The 20,929-nt window shown below is 39.8% G+C and overlaps 1 protein-coding gene across 1 annotated transcript in view; it reads right to left on the bottom strand.

Annotated features, from left to right (window-relative positions):
* The window catches only part of FGFR2 (fibroblast growth factor receptor 2), a 113,079-nt gene that overhangs the window by 21,511 nt on the left and 70,639 nt on the right, over positions 1–20,929 (bottom strand). The window contains 4 exon segments of the mRNA XM_033149514.1: positions 1,805–1,956; positions 11,552–11,748; positions 14,280–14,424; positions 17,113–17,303. Coding sequence (XP_033005405.1) covers positions 1,805–1,956; positions 11,552–11,748; positions 14,280–14,424; positions 17,113–17,303 — 685 coding nt within the window.

Below are 20,929 nucleotides of genomic sequence, written 5' to 3'. Positions count from 1 at the left end.
GCTTCTAATATGAACACAACAATTCTGTCATTGTGTTTCTGCGGCCCCCAATCTAATAAACTGCTCTTAAAGAGCCTTCTTTCATTACAAACCCTCTCCACCCACATTTATGCCGAATGCTGTTTTCAAACGTTTAATGCTCTAAGATTTTCCGCATTAATGTTTCCCCTAAGGGAAAGGGCTGACAGAATTATATAGACAGACCCCCACTGTTGACTAGAATCTTGCAGGTGGCAAGTGAAATGCATGGCACCATCTTTCATCCACATAATTAAGACTATTTCCATAAATACACATAACATTTTTTTTTAACCAACAGGTAAAATTTTGAAAAAGTGGTTTTAAGTTTTCAAACAGTAGCACAGTTTCTAAAATGTTTCTATTTTTTCCTGTAAATGCCACACAAATTCTAGTTTTAATGTGTGTCCTGTTTCATTGTAGCAATATTATAAGCTTAGCATACACCATGCACTAAAGAGCATAGGTTGTATCCAACAGTGTTCAGCTGACAGTAAGCTTGTCCAGGGAAGTAGTTTTCAGTGATTCTTCCTCTCCCCTACGGCCCTCAGTATCCCTCCAAATACATTCTGGAGGGTGCCCCCAGGCCTGTGGAACTGATTTAGAGAAGGCTGAAAGGGAAATGGGGAATTACTGAAAATGGCTTCCCTCTACATGAGGCATAGGCCAGTGTTTTTCAACCACTGTTCCGCGGCACACTAGTGTGCCGCAAGATGTTGCCTGGTGTGCCGTGGGAAAAATTACTTTATATATAGTCAATATAGGCACAGAGTTATTTTTTTTTAACATTTTCTAATGGTGGTGTGCCTCGTGATTTTTTTCATGAAACAAGTGTGCCTTTGCCCAAAAAAGGTTGAAAAACACTGGCATAGGCAAACTCAGCCCTCCATATGTTTTGGGACTACAACTCCCATCATCCCTAGCTAACAGGACCAGTGGTCAGGGATGATGGCAACTGTAGTCTCAAGACATCTGGAGGGCCGAGTTTGCCTATGCCTGCTTTATATTCTTTGAACAGAGGTCTTATTGTCAGCTAAATAATACCGTTTCCACTGACAGAAACAGTACTGTCAGCTGAGCGCTACTGTTGGACACAGCTCCATATCAGCTCATGGTGGCAGTGGGAAGAGCTTTGCTCATGTTGCTTGAAAGCCCCTTAGCCCTCTTGATGGACCATCATGTTAGTCCTATTGATGCACCACAGATGGCGTTCCAAAAGCGAAAGGTAGCACATGACGGATGCATAAGAGAATCCGCAAAATATCAGCTTGTATTATTAAAAAAAAAAAAAAATTAGTCTGTCATGGCTGCTGGAAGTACCAGTCTGGGGAAAAAAGGGAAGTCAATAGGCTGCAAATTGTGTCCACTAATTTCTGGGAATTAATTTAATGTTTCTTTGTCCATTTTCCCACTGAACAACATTTTGTCGAACAATAAATAATGGAGATAGCATTCAAACGTGAAGAAATATATATACTTCTCCATTAAGATCATTCTCATTTTTTTGGCTGTTTTATACAAATATGCAGGCAGGAAGCTGACAATAAAGATAGTATCTCCTCAAGAAATACTACGTTCTTCAGAGGAAAGTCTATAAATTTAAATATATATAATTTGCCAAGGCCCCACTATAGTACTATGGTTTGCCTTAGCATCAGCAAACGCAAATGACATAAGTGGAAGAAGTGTAAATGAAAAGAGCATGGGAAGCATGGACTGAGGTCTCCTTGCTCCACAGTTACCAGAGCTATTGAAATACCATAAATGGCAAAAAAAATTCGCTTACTTATCTCTTGGGAACTCCCATTTTGGATCTTCTGGTAGTTCATACTCTGAGACTCCTGCCAACATTGGAGCATCAGCATTGGAGGAGAGACGAGTGGTTATTCTCACCAAAGGTGTGTTGGAGTTCATAGAGGAGCTAGAGTCTGCAGACACCTGTTATGAGAATACAAGATGCAAAACGAAGATGTAATCTTGGTCCAATTACTGCAAACTGGCAATAGAGAGCAACCAAGCCAGGTCATAAATGGCACTCGGCTACTGAAACACTCACTAAGGCACTGCACACGAACATGATTTCAGGGTTCCGATCAGTTTTGCCTTACTTCTGCTAACTGGCTACATATTAAGATGAGTTACGGCTACAAACCCAGACTTTTAATATTCTGATATAATTGGATAACTGCATTACTGTCACTGTAACCATCTTCCTCTCTCACTCTGCAAGTGAATATTTTTTTTAAGAGAGCGCTCTTTCTCTCTTGCTCTCTCTTTATGGAAACTTTTCTCTTAAAAAATTAAGCACAACTAGAAGTGGTTTTCCATCCATATGTGTTTTTAAAATTTGAAGCAAGCTTATTATGTTCATCAGTACATACAAGGAACTTGTCACAACTTGAGTGACTCAGCCGAAACAGTGTTGTTACTGTGTTGCTAAAAAGCGCTTGAATTATCCTACATATCCAAATATTATTTTCCTATTTAACAGCAAACAAAATATCTGTTCAGATCTTGATGTATCTACTTAGTAAACTTTTAATCCACACAGCCAGGGAAAGTTATAGCACCTCTCCAATACTACTACTTGAATAATAAAAGTTTGTCAGATCCTAACAAAATTTAAATCTCCACCACTCTACAAATCAAAATGACGACAGGCCAATATGAATACGAAGTTCTCACATAATTTTTGGAAGTTCCTTAGGAACTAGTGGACTCTCTAGTGATGGACACCAGTATCTTTTTCCATATCACCAGTAGTACTGATAAGAGTGTTCTTGGTCAATCTTACAGATAGGTGTGTTTGCAGTCAGTAAACAGCAGCCATTTTTGAATGATCGCAGCTCCCCTTAGTAAGCTGAGATATCCCTGAGAGCTATGCACCTGCAGGCAGGTCTTTTGATTCTCCATTTATTTCAGAGACCAAGGAAGCCACAGTAAGCTTCTGCTTACATCCAAAAAGGGAACTATGGTTAATAGATTCCAACAAGTCAGGAACTGGAAGTTCATATCAACTCTGGCTTCCTGCCTTGTTTCACCACTTCTGTGAAAGGAAGAGTGAAACAGGAACAAAGGGGGCTGTGTGCTGGTGCATGGAGCTCATGCATATATCAGCTGATTAAGCAGAGATCTGACTGTCAGAATATGGTCACTGTTTGCAAAGTATCAGAACAGGAGAAATGTTTCTATGGTGTCTGGCATCCAAGTAGTTCAGATTTTTACAGCTGGATTAAAACTCCAGTTTGCAGAAACAAAACAATCCCATAGGGTCAAGATTCCCGGATGCTATTATAATAGGTTTTCCCCAGGGATCAGCAGGACGGCACAGTTAAGTGTCCAACCAGCCCCAGACATGGAGGCAGATGTAGAGACTTACAATGCAATCCCATTAACCTCTGTAGGGCTGCTGGCACACCAGCCATCTGAAAGCCTTTGGGGTAACATTCATCCCAATGACATAACAAATGGATTTGGCCATAATGATACACACCAGAAATATGCAAGCCTACAGAGAGTGTTCAAGTACAGGGCACATGCAGCACACTGTAAGAGGCACAAACAACAGTCAGCATGCCTGAACCTGTATGAGGTCACCACAACCTCCCCATTAGTTGTAGAAAGAAGAAACAAACATTTCCCTGCTCACTGTTGCAACATGCAATTCCATTTGCAATAGGTTCAGGAACGTCTCAAATCTGAAACTAGAAAAAGGGCACCAGGGGACTGAGCGTTTGCTATCCTGGTCTATACTCCCCCCCCCACACACACACACACTTGTAAGCCATCAGTTGCTGATCACTGCTTCAATATTTGTCTGGGTGCAGTTTCAGCTGGGTCACCAAATCCTACTGCGGTCATTTCGCAAAAGAGTACATTGAATGTGCAATGCAGTTCCGAAACTGAACTGGCTTCACAATACTTACCACTTAACAAAACTGGACAAAGGAACTTTGTTTTCATAAACACTGTTGGAATAAGACCAAGCAATGATGCCACTTAATACATGGAAGTGCCATTCCATGCAACACAATCTGGTGGTTGATAATTCTGAAATGAATACGCTTTTTCCTCCTCTACCTCTTCCTTCCAGATGGATGTTGAAATTTTTTGCAGCCCATAGCCTACTATCTTGTTAGAAGGATAGATGGACGTTCTCGTGCCAAATGTTTTCTTTATCACTTGACAAGAAGTACTTGAAGAGCAGGTGATTACAACGTCCCAACCCAAACTAGAAACTGCACATCTTTTAACACAAGATACCTGACCTTAATCATGATATAACATTTTAGTAAGACTTTGCATGCAAGTTATTTTATCAATTTATACATGTTTTAAAAGCACCTTTAACAGTTTCAAACTTGCTCCAAACACCAGAGTAACAAATAAAGTTATTTTCAATAAAACTGTACTAGAAAAAGGAAAATATCACCTCCTATATACAGGTATTTTTGGAATCTTCTATTCACTGTGACTTAGAACCTGCTGACCTGGTACAACATAGCTTTCTGAACGGCTGCAATGACACGCCAAAAACCAATCTAGCCTGAATTCAAACATCTACAGCTTAAGTAAACAATGTAAACATGTTTACTTAACACGCTAAAATGGACAGGATGGCTAACTGGCTCCAAGCAGTGGTTCCACATTTTTTTGTTTTCTGAAATCTTTCCATTTATTTTAATCTCCCTTTCTCTTGAACTGTATTGAGATCTCACCATGGAGTCTCAAGAGAAAGGGGAGATTATGAGAGAAATTGGTAGAGAAATGCAAATAGATTCATAACCTTGGTATAAACTCTTATGAGAAAGGAGAGCACTGAGCATGGTGGAAAGGCCTGGTTTGCATGCCATGCTAAACCATAGTTTAAAACAAACTATTATTTAATGTGAACAATTCAAGGTTGGTTCTAGGCTTACTGCTTATGATTTGTTTGCATGAAACAAGCCAAGAACCTGAGCTTGGATTACATGACAAGTAACACTCTGACATGTTTTGTCTGCAGTGCGGCAGCAACAGGACTATAGGAGGAGCACTGTATAAACTTTGGGACAGTGTAAGAAAGGCCCTGCTGGATCAGGCCAGCCTACGCCAACATCCTATACTCACAGTGGCCGACCATACACCAATGGGAAGTCCCCAAGTAGGAACTGAATGCAACAGCACTGTTCCCACCTCTGCTCCCTAACAACTGGTATTTAAAGGCATATCGCTTTCAACAATAAAGATGGTGACTAGCAGCCACTGATCCTCCATGAATTTGCAGTCTCAATCTCCAATGCATTTCCCTAATCTTATTTTAAAACCATCTTTGAAAACCATCCCTTCCATAATTTAGCCATGCATAACTAACAACGTGTCAACACATTTCTCATCCACATTAAATCAGTTTATTTTACACTGTGTGGTGTGCAAACTGTGCCAAACTGTAGTTGTTGCCCTTACTACACTACAAAATTGCTTGGAATATTTTTTAATGTGAATCCAAACCTGGCAGAAATTCAGTATTGCATTAACTTGGCCAAAATCAGTCCAACCCAACTCTATGTTGAGTGAGAGATTAGGCAATCTGGACTACTACAGAATGATGTTAGACAGCCTGCCCAAAGCCAGACGCTGTTTTTCAGAGTACTGAACTGTGACTGTTTTTAAAGTAAATAGAGATTCCTTACATGGTACATCATACATATTGGAAAATGATCTGAAATCTGCTCATTTCACCACTCACGTATCAATTCACCAACATTTATCTCCAAGGTCATATCATTTGTTTTCCTAGACAGAGAAGAGTGGTGTGCAGTTTTGCTGGGGAAAGCCTGTTTAATCTTTAAATCCATAGCTGCACTATGTTGCAGATGATGACGTTACAGGGAAAGCTTGAAGAAACACTTTGCCAGTTCATTCTATGTTTGCGGGGAGGGGAGCAAACTCACCAGTATGTGTAACATCAAACAAGTCCTCAGCGTAAATACCAAGACTGCATACAAAAAAATGACTCCATTCTAGAAGGAATATTTAACATTAGCTTTTTTTTTTTTTTTTAAAGGATCGGGCCAGTCTCGAAGGTAATGTATTTTTGATTGATTCATTGGAGCAAAGCATGGTATTATGGAAGCTGGGGGACTATTGAAAAAAATTTGTCCTTTGGAAAAATAAGAGTATAGCAGCACAAGTTGGCCTGGGATCCAGGGAGGCCTTTTGGGACCAGCCCACACTTTTAAAAGCCTTGTTCTTCCACTGAGAAATAAAGAAAGAAAAATGCTTGGGCATTTTCACTTTCTATAGGTTATTTCATTTTAAACAGATTTGCTTCTTAGAGCCTTTTGCCTGCACAAGTTAGAGTTGCACTCTAGCCAACCTTCTGCAGGACTCAGTGGTGGGTGGGGCTAGGGTGAAATTTTAGTGAGAGGTCTCACATGGTAGAAGGTTCTCCTTTCAGATCATTTCAGGCCTCTGGATTGATATAAGAATATTTAAAGGAGGAAAAACATGTCTACAGCCCCAAGTTGCACATCAGCGTTTAATATCAGACTACCAGTATCAGGTCTTCCTTCCTGATTGCTCCATTATTTAACTCTCTCCACATCAGAGTACATGGCAAATGGGATGTGGGAGAATATGAAAGCTAGGGAAAGTAAAATGAAGGAAAAGCACACTGGGCTTTATGTGCAAACCCCATATATACTGTCAGGGAACTGCCACCTGGCCCGCTGAGGGGAACAGAGGGTCTGCCAATTCAGCAGCAGCACCTCTTCCAGGGGGGAAAGCCACCACACCTCCAGTGGGGAGAAAAGGGAAGGAACCAGCCAGGGGTGAGGAGGCTTAGGGATGCCACTGAGAGCCCCAGCGCCTCTTCTAGCCAGGAGCCACAAGAAGGGAGCCTGGCGGGGAGAGGGCTTGGGGATGTGCTGAGACCCTGAGCTCACCTCGCCCGGCTGGTCAGGAGGGAGGCATGCCATTTCCGGCACCCCAGTTGCGAGTGAAACGCAAGGAGGGTAGGAGGAGACTTGGGGTGCCAATGTTATTATGCTGGGGGAGAAGCGACTGAGACAGACATGCTTTTTGTAGCTCTGCACTGTAAATAGTTTGCACAATAAAACTGCAAAAGACTGTTTGGGCTCCTGCTCCGTTACTCGTGAAGCACCTTCACGCGAACCTTACACATACAAAACCTACAACACCATGCTCAGGGCTTCAGCCCTTCAAGCAGAAGGAACAACCTAATGGCTCCTTAAACTAAACCACCATATTTCAGAGATGTTCACCTCACATTCTTAGGAGAGGCTGTTTCCAGACAATTTTTTTATTATTTTTTAGTTTTAGGATGTTATGTTGCAATTATACATTTTCAGGCAGTGCTGCACATTTCTATAACTGTTCTAATAGTTAAAATGACAACAACATCACTACTCAAATCTGAAGAAAAAAAATACTACTAATCCGTTGGAAGACTGATTTCTTTTAATATAACATTTCAACTTCAGTGAGGCCCACAAAGCCCATGGCTGTCTTCACCAACCTGGTGTCTTGAAGCTGTTTTAGATTGCAACTCCCATTAGCCTCAGCCTTATGGAGGGTGCCTTATGACACTCAGTATACCAGAAATTCCCATATCACAAACTGTGATTTTGGCAAGTTTGATGCTTAATCCTATACATGTTTACTGACAACTAATGCTGTGTCCCATGAACATATTTCCAGGTAAGTAGGCATAGGACTGTGACTTATATCCTTTTGAGAAACCTGAAAGGTGATCTCCTCTCTGTGTTATGGCATCACTTCTTGCAAGCCCCCAAGTGTACACAAATAATTTCCTTTGGGACTCTGCTTCTCAGCTTTAAAAAGTAAAAGTGCCATCAACCTTCTCTACAACTTCCAAGTCACCTAAACTAACTGATCCGTAAATCCTGTTCAAAGGTAATCAGGTTTTTTCCCCTCTCCTAATGCTACAGAGCACAAAAGTAAGTAAGAACACACTCTGCAACTTTTTATTTGACTGAACTGATATATAGGTTACTGCCAACTCTTTTAAAGGTTTTTTAAAAAGAAAAGAAACAAGTCTCAAAAATACAACCAAGGCTTGCGGAGACCCAGTGCATTGCAACAAAAAATAGGCCTATTCAACTAATCCAGGAACACATGCCTGTTAAACAAAATGCTCTCTGTTTTTCTAACTCCTTCAGATTTACAGCAAATGTATGAAACCCTAACCCTTAATGTACAGAAACTAAACAGTTACTTCTGAAAATCTAAGTACATTAGTCTTTGCCTCTGGAAGCCATGATTTCTCTGACTGCTGCTGTTGGCAGAGAGCATTACTTGAGCGCAAAATTTATTGAGAACTATGAAAATAGGAACACATTTCCTTACAATGCTTACAGCAGATACTTTCACCATCCAAAACTTAGCAGTGGCTGCACCTGAAAACATGGAATGGAATAAACTTGAAACAACATACAGAAGCATTTCTAAAATTACCAGTTGATACCAGAAAAGTACCGGTATTCTGTTGGGGAGTATTTCCTTTACATGGGTAAAAAGGTAAGAAAACTGAAAATGTCAGCTACTCAACAAAATCAGAACATGAACAACAGTGCATCAAGTTTACCATAAGCATGCAGAATACAATGTTTTAAAGGTGGTTTATAGTGGAGTTTCATTGCACAACTGCATGACAAATGATGGCAGTGAAGTCTGCTGTTGGCAAAGGAAGAGACAATTGATGAAAGAGTATTTAACAAACCAACAGACTGGGATAACTGCCCTTTGGAAAATGGCGAGTTTATGACAATCCATGGCCTGACTACTGACAGATGGATTATATACCAATGGCATTTTCTCTGTCATCACCACATGATCAGGTCATCTTGCTGCTTTCATTCCAGTCACAGCCCAATAACTCCTTTTATTCCAGAGCCGATACAAATAGTGGGCTTAGACTGAAAGCTCTCTTTAGTAGAGAATACAACATTCAAATTTTCCAGGCGTACGTTGTTTGTGCAAATGCACTCACATGTACATGACAACCACATACAAAGTTTAGTATTCCATATGAGTAGATGAAATAAGTGTCTCTCGTACAATTGCTTAAAGCATTTTAATTCTACAAGTGGATTAAGTCAGCTCCCTGAAAGACTTTGGCCACACTGCCAGCTACATAGAGGCAACTGGGAAGCCTTTGATTCTAAATTCTAAGACTCTTAATTTAAGCAGAATTAAGTCAGAGAATAATTGTCCTATGCCATGGGATTTCAAGTGACACCTTGTGGGTGCAAATTAATTGAACGGTTTGGGCAACTTTCCAGGGGCAGATACACATTGGCCTGGTTCGCATATAAAGTACATGAACCTTAGGTTCATGCACTCCTTTTTCTGCTCCTCTCTGGCCCCAAGGAACACAGAAGCACCTGCTTCCATTTTCACCTAACCATAGTTTGTTGTTCACTTCCAGTTGAGAACTGCGATTAATGCTAACTGTAGTTTAATGAAACAAGCCAAATTTTACTGGTAAACGACCCTGGCTTGCTTCAATAAACTATAGTTCACAGTAACCACAGCATGGCATATGGCACAGAGAGCTGTAATAAGTAGGAGAGATCAGCACAAAACAGCAATGTCACCTTGCATGATCAGAAATTTCCACTAGTGCAAAACTACAATGGCATGCAAGCCTTAGCATTTACGTATATCCAAACTATCACCAATACGTTTCTCTTTTTATCAGCTGGATTGAGGAATCAGTCATAGAAGGAAACAGAGGTCCATTCAGTCCAGCCTACTCCTACTTGCCATGGCCAGCAGTTTTTGTTTCCCTGATCAAACTACTCTACCTAGGCAGCTGTGTGCTGCAAGTATGGAGCAGCTGCACAGCTGAAAAAAGACCTGTAGAAAAAGACCAGTCGGTCTGATAGTAAATTCTTTTTGGCTCACACATAACTGTCAGTTAGATCTTCAGAATGAGCAAAACCCAAACCCTGAGTTTTCCAATAGCTCTCCAGAAAATATTGGAGCAGGCATTCTATATCCTGTGGTGCAGTCCCTGAAGCCTTAGACAAAGGGGAAGAAGCTGAGCAGAGAATCCAAATAAGACCTCCAACAAAGCCTCATATGGTCAAATTCATGACACTTGCAGTTAAGTTGGTCATTTTCTACATACCTCCCACTTGCAGTAGCTGAAACAACAAAACCCATTTGACAGGCAAGCATCAATATAGGTGAGATTGAAATAGGACATGAAATAGGACACATGGAGAGGACACATTATTCAATAAAGTTCCAAATGTGTACTCGTTAATTATACTCAGCAAAAACATATCATTGTACACAATCTAATTCCACCGAAATCTGATTAAACACGGGAAATAACAGGTACTCTTATTGATGGGAAATAACCTGGATTTTTTAAAGATACAATTTTTCCAAAAAATATTCAGCTTTTCTTTCTTAACACTGCTTCCTTCTGCAGGCCTAAATCATTGCATGAAAAAATTCCTGAAATATTTCGAGCTCCCCCTGCCCCCCCCCCAACTTAACTGGATATAAACAAAGCATTCAACTCCTGAAAGTCCTATTTGTGTTGAATATACCAGTACATACTTTTGGGAAAGCTGCCTTCTTACAAAGGAAACAATAGAATATATTTTACAACCAAATGTTCAGCCCAGTTGAAGTGATATATATCCATGTCCAAATTTACAACCCTGCTGGATAACAACACTTGTGACCTGCTCATTATTTTAAAAAATATGATTCTTCTCTAGAAACAAACATATATTATAAAAATATATCATGTGAAATGTCTCTGCACAAGAATACTTGAAGGGCAGGAAGGGAAAAAAACATTGAGGAGTGGGGGGGAAGCACAACTCCCTCCCAGTTATGTGTTCCTATGTTCAGATGCTTTAGCAAAACATGTGCCTCCCCCTCTATTCCACTGCCTGTGGCACCAGCCAATCTGATAAGTAGCTCAAATGGAAGACACACCTGAACATATGCTATTTTACCTCTTGTGTTTCTTAAAAGTGTTCACATTCACCACATCCTCAAAAAGCTTTTTTTCATTTTCCACTGGAAATTTAATCACGCTTCCTCAACCTTTACAGCGTCAAAGTTCCTGCGCTGAGATTAAATAATTTACAGCAGCCCTGCTTTATTTGGCCTAGTGGTTTATTGGTGTCAGAACCCAGTACGAGATTCAGGAACATAGGACAGGTTCTGGAACCGCACAATTGAAATCCAACTTGATCCAACATTAACTGTAACAGCTGTGGTCCCTAGCTTCAGACCTGGTGGAAGAGTAGGGTGCCTCTGAGCTTAAGCAGAGAGCCCTTGCGTCTCCACTCAACCACTACAGGATTCTTTGGGACACCAACCTTGAGACAGGGAGTTATGGATTCAAAGCAAAATGCTACAGCCCCTCTTCTTAGCAACCAAGTGCCACTTCAGTCCCATGTGTTTTATGAAAAATGATCTGCTGGCTTGTTTCGTTTATAGGATAATAGGTTTTTTAAACTCTTTATCTACTTTCTGTTACCTGTCTGCGCAGAGGAATGCGCTTAGTCAGCTTGTGCACGGCAGGCTGGCTACTGAAGTCCGGCTTCTTGGTGGAAGATCTCATGTGGCACAGAATGACTGTCACCACCATGCAGACAATCAGGAAGACCCCTACACAGTAAATGGCTATCTCCAGGTAGTCTGGTGATGTTGGGAACGGTTTGTCTTCTACAGGGCCTAGAGTGCAAGCACGAAGGAGGAAGAGTCATGAGGAAGAATTACAAGGTAGTGAAAACAAATTGGCAGTACACATCAAACAAAGTGGTCCCACACCAGGTTTGCAACGAACTGCACGAGATCAGCAGCGTGGAAACAGCTGCACTGAGAGTCTCCACGCAGCCATTTTTCAAAGTGTCGGCTTAAGCTGGCTGCTACCCCGCTAAGTGAGCTTAGTGAGATACCTCTGGACAAAATCACTTTGGTATGAATAGCTGGTCTTATTTAACTTCACAATGAAAGGCTACATGCTTAAATTATGCCTGTGATCACCTTTTCTTCTCATTCTATTTTTCTTTTTAGCCAAGCTGCTTGAGACAGGGAAGTGGGCACATAATTCACTCCAGATGAATCAATATTTATCCCAATCTCCCAATCTTTGGCCTGAAGCAAATGACAGGTTTAGTAAAATAATTTTTTTCAAGAGCATTGTGTTTAACTCTGTGGGCCACCTGAACACACAATGAAAGGCAAACAAGCACTGAATTAGCTAGCTGAAAAGCAAGGCTTATGGGACGCCGAAGCATAACAAAGCTCAGGCATGAACTGGCCTGGTTTAGGTATCCAAATACTTCTACTGAAAATCAGGATTCACAGAAAGTATCGAAATGTATTGGACAGTGAATTTGTATCAACAGCACCTCTTTATGCACACTTACTTGGGAGTAAGCCCATTGAACATAGTGGGATTTACTTCTGAGTTAATAGGCACAGGATTTGGGCTGTAAAAGTCCATAGGAATTGAGTGGCTAACTAATCTTTGGATACTCTCAAAACAGCAGACTGCTGATGGATCTCCATGACCACTTTCTCTTAACTAGGACCACGCCAGTTCTCAAGTACTGTACTGGATTTAGGTATCAGCATATTCCCTGCCCCCTTCAAAAAGGAACTCATCCAGCTTTCTTCAAAATTCTTCAAACTGGACTGTCCCATAGCAGGAGGACAGCATGAGATTGTACTCTGACATTGGTAGATCACTAAGTTCCAGAACCAAAAAGAGAATGCATTTGTGTTTTTAAATACTGTAATAAAATTTACATATATTGGTATATATTCACATATATAGGTAAGACTACTGATGGAAGATCACACTCAGATCTTAACAGCACCTAGTCTGTGAACGGCATCAAATGGCAATGCTAGTTTTACAGTTATTCTGTTCATTAAGTAATTGCACAGAATTTATTTTTCAGTCATGATTTAACTAATTAAGAAATTATTCCCATTTTTTACATTGCAATAATGACACTTTAGTTTATTATGTGGGTTTTGACAGCAAATAAGAATTGTGACAAAGCACTTGTCAAGATATTTGTTGTTATTATTATTATAATCTGTTCCTAATCATTTTACTTCATTACTCTGAATCATCACCATCAGCATTCTGCAGCAATATCTGGTCATTATGCAAGCAATGCACATTGCAACAGGTTCTTCTGTCTCATATTGTATTAATATAAGCATTCACTCAAATTGATTAAGAAGTGGTGCTTAAGCGCTTGCAAATATGGAATGAACAGTGCAAGCAGAAGCAACTGCAACTTTAAGCACTGGCTACCTGTTTAGTGGTGAATGCACCTTGGAAGCCACAAAGGTTAATAGTTAAAGATGGTAGTAAGCTATCTCTTACATAAAGAGAGAAGAAACAACATAGAAACCTTGAAAACAACTCATATAGCAGCACACTACTTAATGAACACATGCAGTTACCAAACCTATATTTTAAAAACATTAAGACTTAACATATATATATATAATATTGACCAGCAAATTATTAACTGTGCAAGTAATTTGGCAGTTGCTCTGCATTGAACAGTTATAAAGCAAGAAAGTTTCATTAGTGCAGACATCTAAAACTATATTTTCCGACAGACAACCAATTTCAGGCAATGAAGCGCATTAATGTGTGTTTCTGCTGAGAACAGAAACAACATCAATCCAAGCATGGCAATACATGCTTTGCAGAAAAAGCAAATTAGCTCGTCATTTGCTTAGAACATGCAACATTGAAAGATACACCAAGTTGATTCCAAAGATATGTAAAAACACCGCTTCTGTAATCACATTTCAGCACAGCCAATTCTCATATATACATGTGTAAACCCAGGCAATTTGACTGGGTTGTGGTATTTCATAAAACGTGACTTTAAAATTTCCCTTTAAAAACTTCCCAGGAGAGGATTTCTGAATTTCTCTCAGGGAGAAGTTTATGATTGTTGACTTTTGGTTATATAATCAAGTGTCAAAGAAAGCCTCTTTTTTCCAAATTTATAATGAACATTAAGATAATTGGGGGGGGGGTTAAATGAAGTTTGAAAAAATTACAATTCATCTTTTTAAGTTGAAGTGCAGCCTTTTGCTGTGGTGAAAAACATTTTAAAGGAAACAAAAAGCTCACTTCTGAGACAGAAGCTGTGCTAATTTTGCAGCAATCAACAATGAAGCAGGGGAAAGGGTAGGGGAACCACTGAAAGATAGCAGTAATATACCTGGCAGAACTGTCAACCATGCAGAGTGAAAGGATATCCCAATAGAATTACCCGCCAAGCATGTATACTCCCCAGCATCCTCAAAAGTTACATTCCGTAAATAGAGAACCTCAATCTCTTTGTCCGTGGTGTTAACACCGGCAGCCTAGAAAAAAAAGGGAAGCAAGAGAAAAGCTAGACATTTTAGGAATTCTTGTGGATGGGAAGTGGAACCACGGGGAGCTTGGCACTTCAGAAGAAACGACCGGTGCACAGCCGTGGGGGGAGATCCCATCCACAAAGCCCTCAACCAAAAGGCAATTACCAATAGATCCCAGCTCACCTCAGAGAGGAATGAATCATCAACACCCTTCACCAAACCTACTCTCACCACCTAAGAATGCATGCAATCAAAGAACATGGAAAAATTTGTCCACAAAACGTTTGGAGGAGAAAATGACATAAACACAAAGAAAGATGAAACAGACAGAAGAACGGGGGACAGGACATTCTGTAATGTCGCTTAAAATGTCCTTCAGATTAATGAAGACATACATTTCAGAGAAATACAGTGAAGGGCTGAAAACAAAGAGACAAAAAAAAAACTTCAAAAAAGGTGTTTTCATAACAACCTGCATTAAATATAGCCCCAAGAGTTCCTTGTAACCAAAGGGCTGAGGAAGAACTCAGGCTATCACCACCTCAAATAATAACTTATGTCAAACCTGAGATTTAAATATAATGGAGCAGTTTAGGAATCCATCATGGACCCAAACGCAGGTTTGTCACAGGTAGGAACACCCAGACAAACAGTTGGTGCTAGAAGTAAACAGGCCACTACTGCTTGAAGTGATCATAGAAATAAAATATATGGATAATGGATTTTCTAGAAGTGCTTACTTACTTACATTTGGGTCTGTTATGATGACCCAAAGTTTGGAAGTTGGCTTGAACACTTCACCTTGTCTAGAAATTTTTTGGGGGCCATCCAATGTGGTGAGATCCAACATGCATTTCACACTAAAGGTATCCTGTGATGACCAGGGCATAACCTAACTGAAATAGGTGTACTGATAAGGCATACAATAGGATTTACAAATACGGGAATGTAAAATTCAACAATCCCTGCTTAACAAGATGGTAACTGATGCTGCACTGTCTTGAAGTAAACAAAAGGAATCAAGATCTCTATATGTATGCCTAATGACCATGGAAGAGAATTAGTTCTACACAGATATTAAGATTTAACATGTTTGCATTTTTAAAAGTGCATGAAACTTTTTTGCAAAGCTGAAGTGCATACCACACTATTAACAAGGTCCAAATGAGACCTGTCACATGGCTATACAGCACTTGTGTAAAGATGGAAACGATAATATAAAATGCTGGCTCGTCAAGTGGATAGGTAGGTCTCCATGAATTCATGTTCAGTCTGCTACCAGACTGAGACATGAGGCGTTGGAGGTAATCTACTATGCGCAACACCTCATCACTTGACCCAACCTCAATGAGTAGCTATGATTTCCAGGGCAGTGATCAATATATAATACAAAGAAATAGAAGACAACAGTTCAAAACTAAGGAAGACTCAGAGTGGTCAGATCAGAATCTTTCAGATTCTGCTGGGGGGGGGGAATATATACAAAGACAAATGATACATCAAAGTAAAAACAGAAAAGACAAAAGGTTTCAGAAGAGGTAACTAAAACAGTATTTGTGGGAATTTTTCCATGGCTACTGGAGTAATACCAGTTGCATCTCCAAGAGAGGATTATAAATACACCAAGGCCACGGAGTTATCCTACAAGCTGCCTGCAGAGTCCCAAAGCACCAATTTTTTCCAGCTTCTACATCCAGCTTTCTTTAACAGACATCGTTACCTTTTTTTAGCAGAACCGTAAGCCAGGCAGACTGGTTGGCCTCCCCTATATAATTGGAGACCTTACAAATATATTCTCCAGCATCCGCCTCTGTCACATTGTACAGTTTCAGCACTTCAGCATTGGAACTATTTATCCCCGAATGCTAGAACAGACCAATAACACAGGAGAACAATGTAACTACTGCCCCAAATGTTGACACCACCATGGTCCCGCCACCAAAACACTTGAAGGAGTCTTCTACAAATGTACTACAAATGCTAGCACTGAAATATTGCATTTAGAACAACAGCAGCAGCAGCAAGAAAGATTTCTTACAAAATTGGGGCAGGAAAGCTTCTGCCCAGATAAACTACCTTTTCTGTTTCTTCGCTGTGCAAAATCATTAATTTCTGGCTCTACTGCTAAGCTTCATGGGAAATCACTACTATAAAATTAATAGGAACAAAGCCAGGCAAAAAGGACATGTTTTTAAAATGCCTGCTACACCTAAAATCATTGCCCTGTCAATAGTTCACAGTTGGGGGAGGGAGAAACACTCAGTATCTTTATCATAAGGAAAATGTGCACTGACAACATCCTTTGGCAGCAAATATGGTCATTACAGAAGGGCCTATAATGTTGTCCAAGCCTCTTAATATATTTCCTTTGGTTTATTTTGGATACTCTTTGCCAATGCACAAATCTCAAGTGATGCCAAGATAACGGCACTGCAATTCTTTTAATAAACGACCATGATGTCTGAAAAATAAGCAAACAATCATGCTGGTGGATAAAAGACTTTAAGGGAGGTGAAATGTGGAGTGAATTTTTGCTTTTGTTTATCCCAACAACTCAGTATTCCACTGTATTTATGTGTGCTGGCAAGGATAAAAGTCAATTAAAAAAAATATCCCTTGACCTTGTTCAAAAAGCTTTATAACATTCTAAAAAGAATTATTGTTCAAAAGAAAATAAGGAGGGGCAAAGCTCACCTTTAAAACCTTCAGGTACGGCAATCCATCTGGCCCATATTTACTTCCATTCTTTTCTGTGTGTTTTATCCACTGGATATGAGGCTGAGCATCACTGTAGACTTTGCAGACAAACTCTGCATCACCCCCAACAACTGCGGAAGTATTTGCTGGTAGGCCAGCTTGTAGGATAGGCCTGTGAGGAGATCGCTCTGTCAGGAAGAAAAGATGGGGCGGGGGGAGGAGAGAGAGAGAGAGAGAAACACGTATAAAGAAGCAGAATTAAGCAGCACTGCCAAGAAAACTGTTAGTGAACATGAGCCAAAAAGCCCTGTAAGCCTGTTGGCTGACTTCACTGAAATAACGCTGTAACCAAAACGTAGAACAAAAACTGCACTTCAAAGGAGGTGCTTGAATACTCCAGTTGGAGTGCTGTCTAAAGACTAGCCTTTTAGAAGAAAAAATAAAAAAGATGGCACAGAGCAGAAGACTGTATGAAGTGGGGGAAGGGAAAAGAGGGCACAATTAACTAAGGGTACTTTTTTTAAATCACAGAAACTTCTATTTATGTGGTATCAAACATGAGAGCACCACTTTCTGGGATTGTTCCCTACTATATGGGGATGTGGGGAATGAATATATATATATATATATATATATATATATATATATATATATATAGTATTCACTTGTACAGTAATTGATTTTAATTAATGTCAAACTAGAAAACAAAATTATGATTCACCAACTTAATAAAAAAGAATTAAGTGTGTCCTAATCTGAAGTCAAATCTATTGCCAAATCCTTTGGGTAAGGGTTTACTGAGGTGTATTGTAACTGGAAATTGTATAATTAGGCAAAAATATAAACACAGAATGGGAAAAGAGAAGCAAAGGCCAAACAAGAATGCTACCAAAAACAAGTATCTTTTAAAAAAAGAGAGAGAACAAAAGACTAAAATGAGCATCAATTAATATATTTTATTATAGAAGGCATTCACTAATTGTGAACTATAATCATGAACTATTAATAGTACTGATAACAACATTACTGCAAAGAACATATATGGCATCATCTCATATACATGTTGGTTATGTAACAACTTCAGTCAAGGAACCATTATAGATTTTCCACAATTAGGCCTACTGGGTCTGTCCCAAAGAGTACCATCAGTGCATAGGACCATTAACTCACATGAACCAGAGTACCAGTGGTTTTTCACCAGCAACCACTACTACCTCATATCCATACCCTGGTTTGTAGGTAGTAGCTCTTGAAACTCTCAACTTTAGGGAACTGCTTTTAGAAGACATGCTTCAGAAGCCACACTGCATGCCCAGAGCTCACTGTGTGGCCTTCTGCATCACGATCACAACTGGCAACTACTGTTCTAAGAAACAACTTCTATTATTTCTTTTAATAATGAGCTTTCCAAAGCTCTGAACTCATGAGATCATTCTGTGGTTTGGGCCTTTTAAAGACTTGGTACCAAACGTAAAAGGGTCAGACTATTAAGTTCCATCATCCATCATCGCGAAATGATGCACAATAGTCTTTTTCCAAGATGGCCACCAGGGAGAATACTGAATTGGCTTCTTGGCAAAATCTGTATGTTCTTATTCATCAGCTTGAATTATTTCACAGCAATCTTGAAGTATTAAGACTCAGCAGTAATTTTATGCCATTGGGAAGAAAACACCATTAAGGGATTAGAAGCTAATGATTTTCCTTGACGGTATTTGGAACTCAAGAGTATCTCACATGTCAAGAAATGCAATCTTTTTTGTTCTTGTTCTGTTTCATTACATGTTTGTTTATTTATCTGATATTATTTTGCCTCTCATCTCAGGGCAAATTATAATAAACAGGAAAATAAATCAAACAATTAGATACCTGAAATGAAAAACTTATTATGTGCTTTATTTTTTGTAAGTGTAAACAAATTACACACAATTTCTTTCGGACTGTTCATTTCTTTTGAAGAACCCGCTAGGGTTGGGAACTTTTCACATTCCTGATGTAGTGGAATACAACTTCCATCATCTCCAGTCAGCATACCCAATGAATGAAAGGAATTATAGCCCAGCAACATTTGAGGGGTACCCACCCTGGGGCAGTCCCTCAAATGGGTAAGAGGAACACCTCCTCACTAGTCTGCACACTATTCTGAGAACAACAAGGTTGCAAGTTTATCCTGTATGAGAGATGACTATAATTTTAACAATTATACACCTTAAAGGTCAGATTAAAAACCTCAGCTCATTTCCCACCAGCTGCTAACCAGTTATAAAACAAAAAGTGTGAAAATTTAATTTTGACCTTGGCCCTGATCACTGAAGGTCAAAGACTCCTGCCTAGCTGCTATAAATATTTTATTGATAAAAATAGGTGCCATGTAGTGATACATTAATTATTAAAACTAAATTATAGTGACTTGAGGAAACATTAAAAACCATCCAAATTCCAAATAGCATATAGTCTGCCATGCAGTGCAATCCTATACATGTCTGCTCAGAAGTAAGGCTCACTGAGTACAATTGGATTTAGCTCTGTTACGTTTTTATAGGATAGCAGCCTTTAACATGTTGGCTTCCAAAAAAAAAAAATTGTCTGAAAAGCACAACACTGGGGTGTAACAGCAAATAATGACACTGCCAAACAATAGGATCTTTAATAAAGGCCATATATTTGGCACTCTGCAAATGCCTATGGGGAATTTACTTACTGAGGCAGCGCTGGCAACATACTACAAAGCAGAAGCCTTATTTAACTTGTAGCTCTTGCAATGCTGTTTTTAAATTACTTCATGGCTGTATGTTGGACGGTGTGTATGACTTGAAGTCATCCAACATAAAATATCTCCTATAGTTAAGGTCTGGGTGACAAAAAAGACATTCATTTAAGCACCAATAAGGCATCTGTGGGAAAGCATTTCATAAACAGGGTGCCATGACTGAGAAGGCCCTCTTCTCGCCCCACTTAAGATGGCACGGGCACCCAGGGGAAGCCCTGCAAAAGATGTGTGAGCAGGTTAATATAGGGAAAGTGGGTTTTCAGGTCCCTAGCAATGCAGAGCTTTAAGTACTGTATATTCTGGCGTATAAGACTACTTTTTAATCCAGGAAAATCTTCTCAAAAGTCGGGGATCGTCTTATACGCCGGGTGGAGAATCTGCGGTCGAGTATATCTCAAACTCTTTATTTTAAATGGAAAAGTTGGGGATCGTCTTATACGCCCAATCATCTTATACGCCGGAAAATGCGGTACTAATTCTGGACAGCACTCAGAAATGGACCGTGGGGGCAGTGCAGTTGTTTTAGCACTGATGAGTTATGTTTCCAATGCCCAGTCTCAGTTCGTCTTCTAGCAGCTACATTTTGGACCAAACTGCAGTTTCTGATCAATCTTCAATAGCAGCTCCACATACAATGCACTGCAGTAGTCTAACCAAGTCTCCTCAGTGAAGAGAAAACAAGGGTGGGGGATTTTCACCTTTTGTATTGATACACATTCCTAATGTATAGGTATTTCTTATTTCGTTCTTAAAACGTTTCACTTCTTCTTTTAGGACAATGACCTCGCAAAGTGGTTACTAGTGACAGAAAATACAAATCACCAGGGAAAATGAACAACGTAAGGGCAGCGTGAGAGGGATCACATCCACAAAGCCTTAAACTAAAATAAATAAATAAATAAATCTACCTGTCAGGGAAGGCTAAGCTGAACAAACAGTTCCAAAGTGGGACTCCGACAATTCCCTCATGGAGAAATGCATAAGCAAAGCAGGGAGAGCTCATGGAACTCTTTGGAAGTGAAGGATCTGAACAAATGCAAGAAA

This window comes from Lacerta agilis, chromosome 5 (genome assembly GCF_009819535.1).
Source record: "Lacerta agilis isolate rLacAgi1 chromosome 5, rLacAgi1.pri, whole genome shotgun sequence".
Lineage (NCBI taxonomy): Eukaryota > Metazoa > Chordata > Lepidosauria > Squamata > Lacertidae > Lacerta > Lacerta agilis.
Note: the sequence above shows the minus strand (reverse complement) of the source record. Positions and strands in the feature narration are given on the sequence as shown.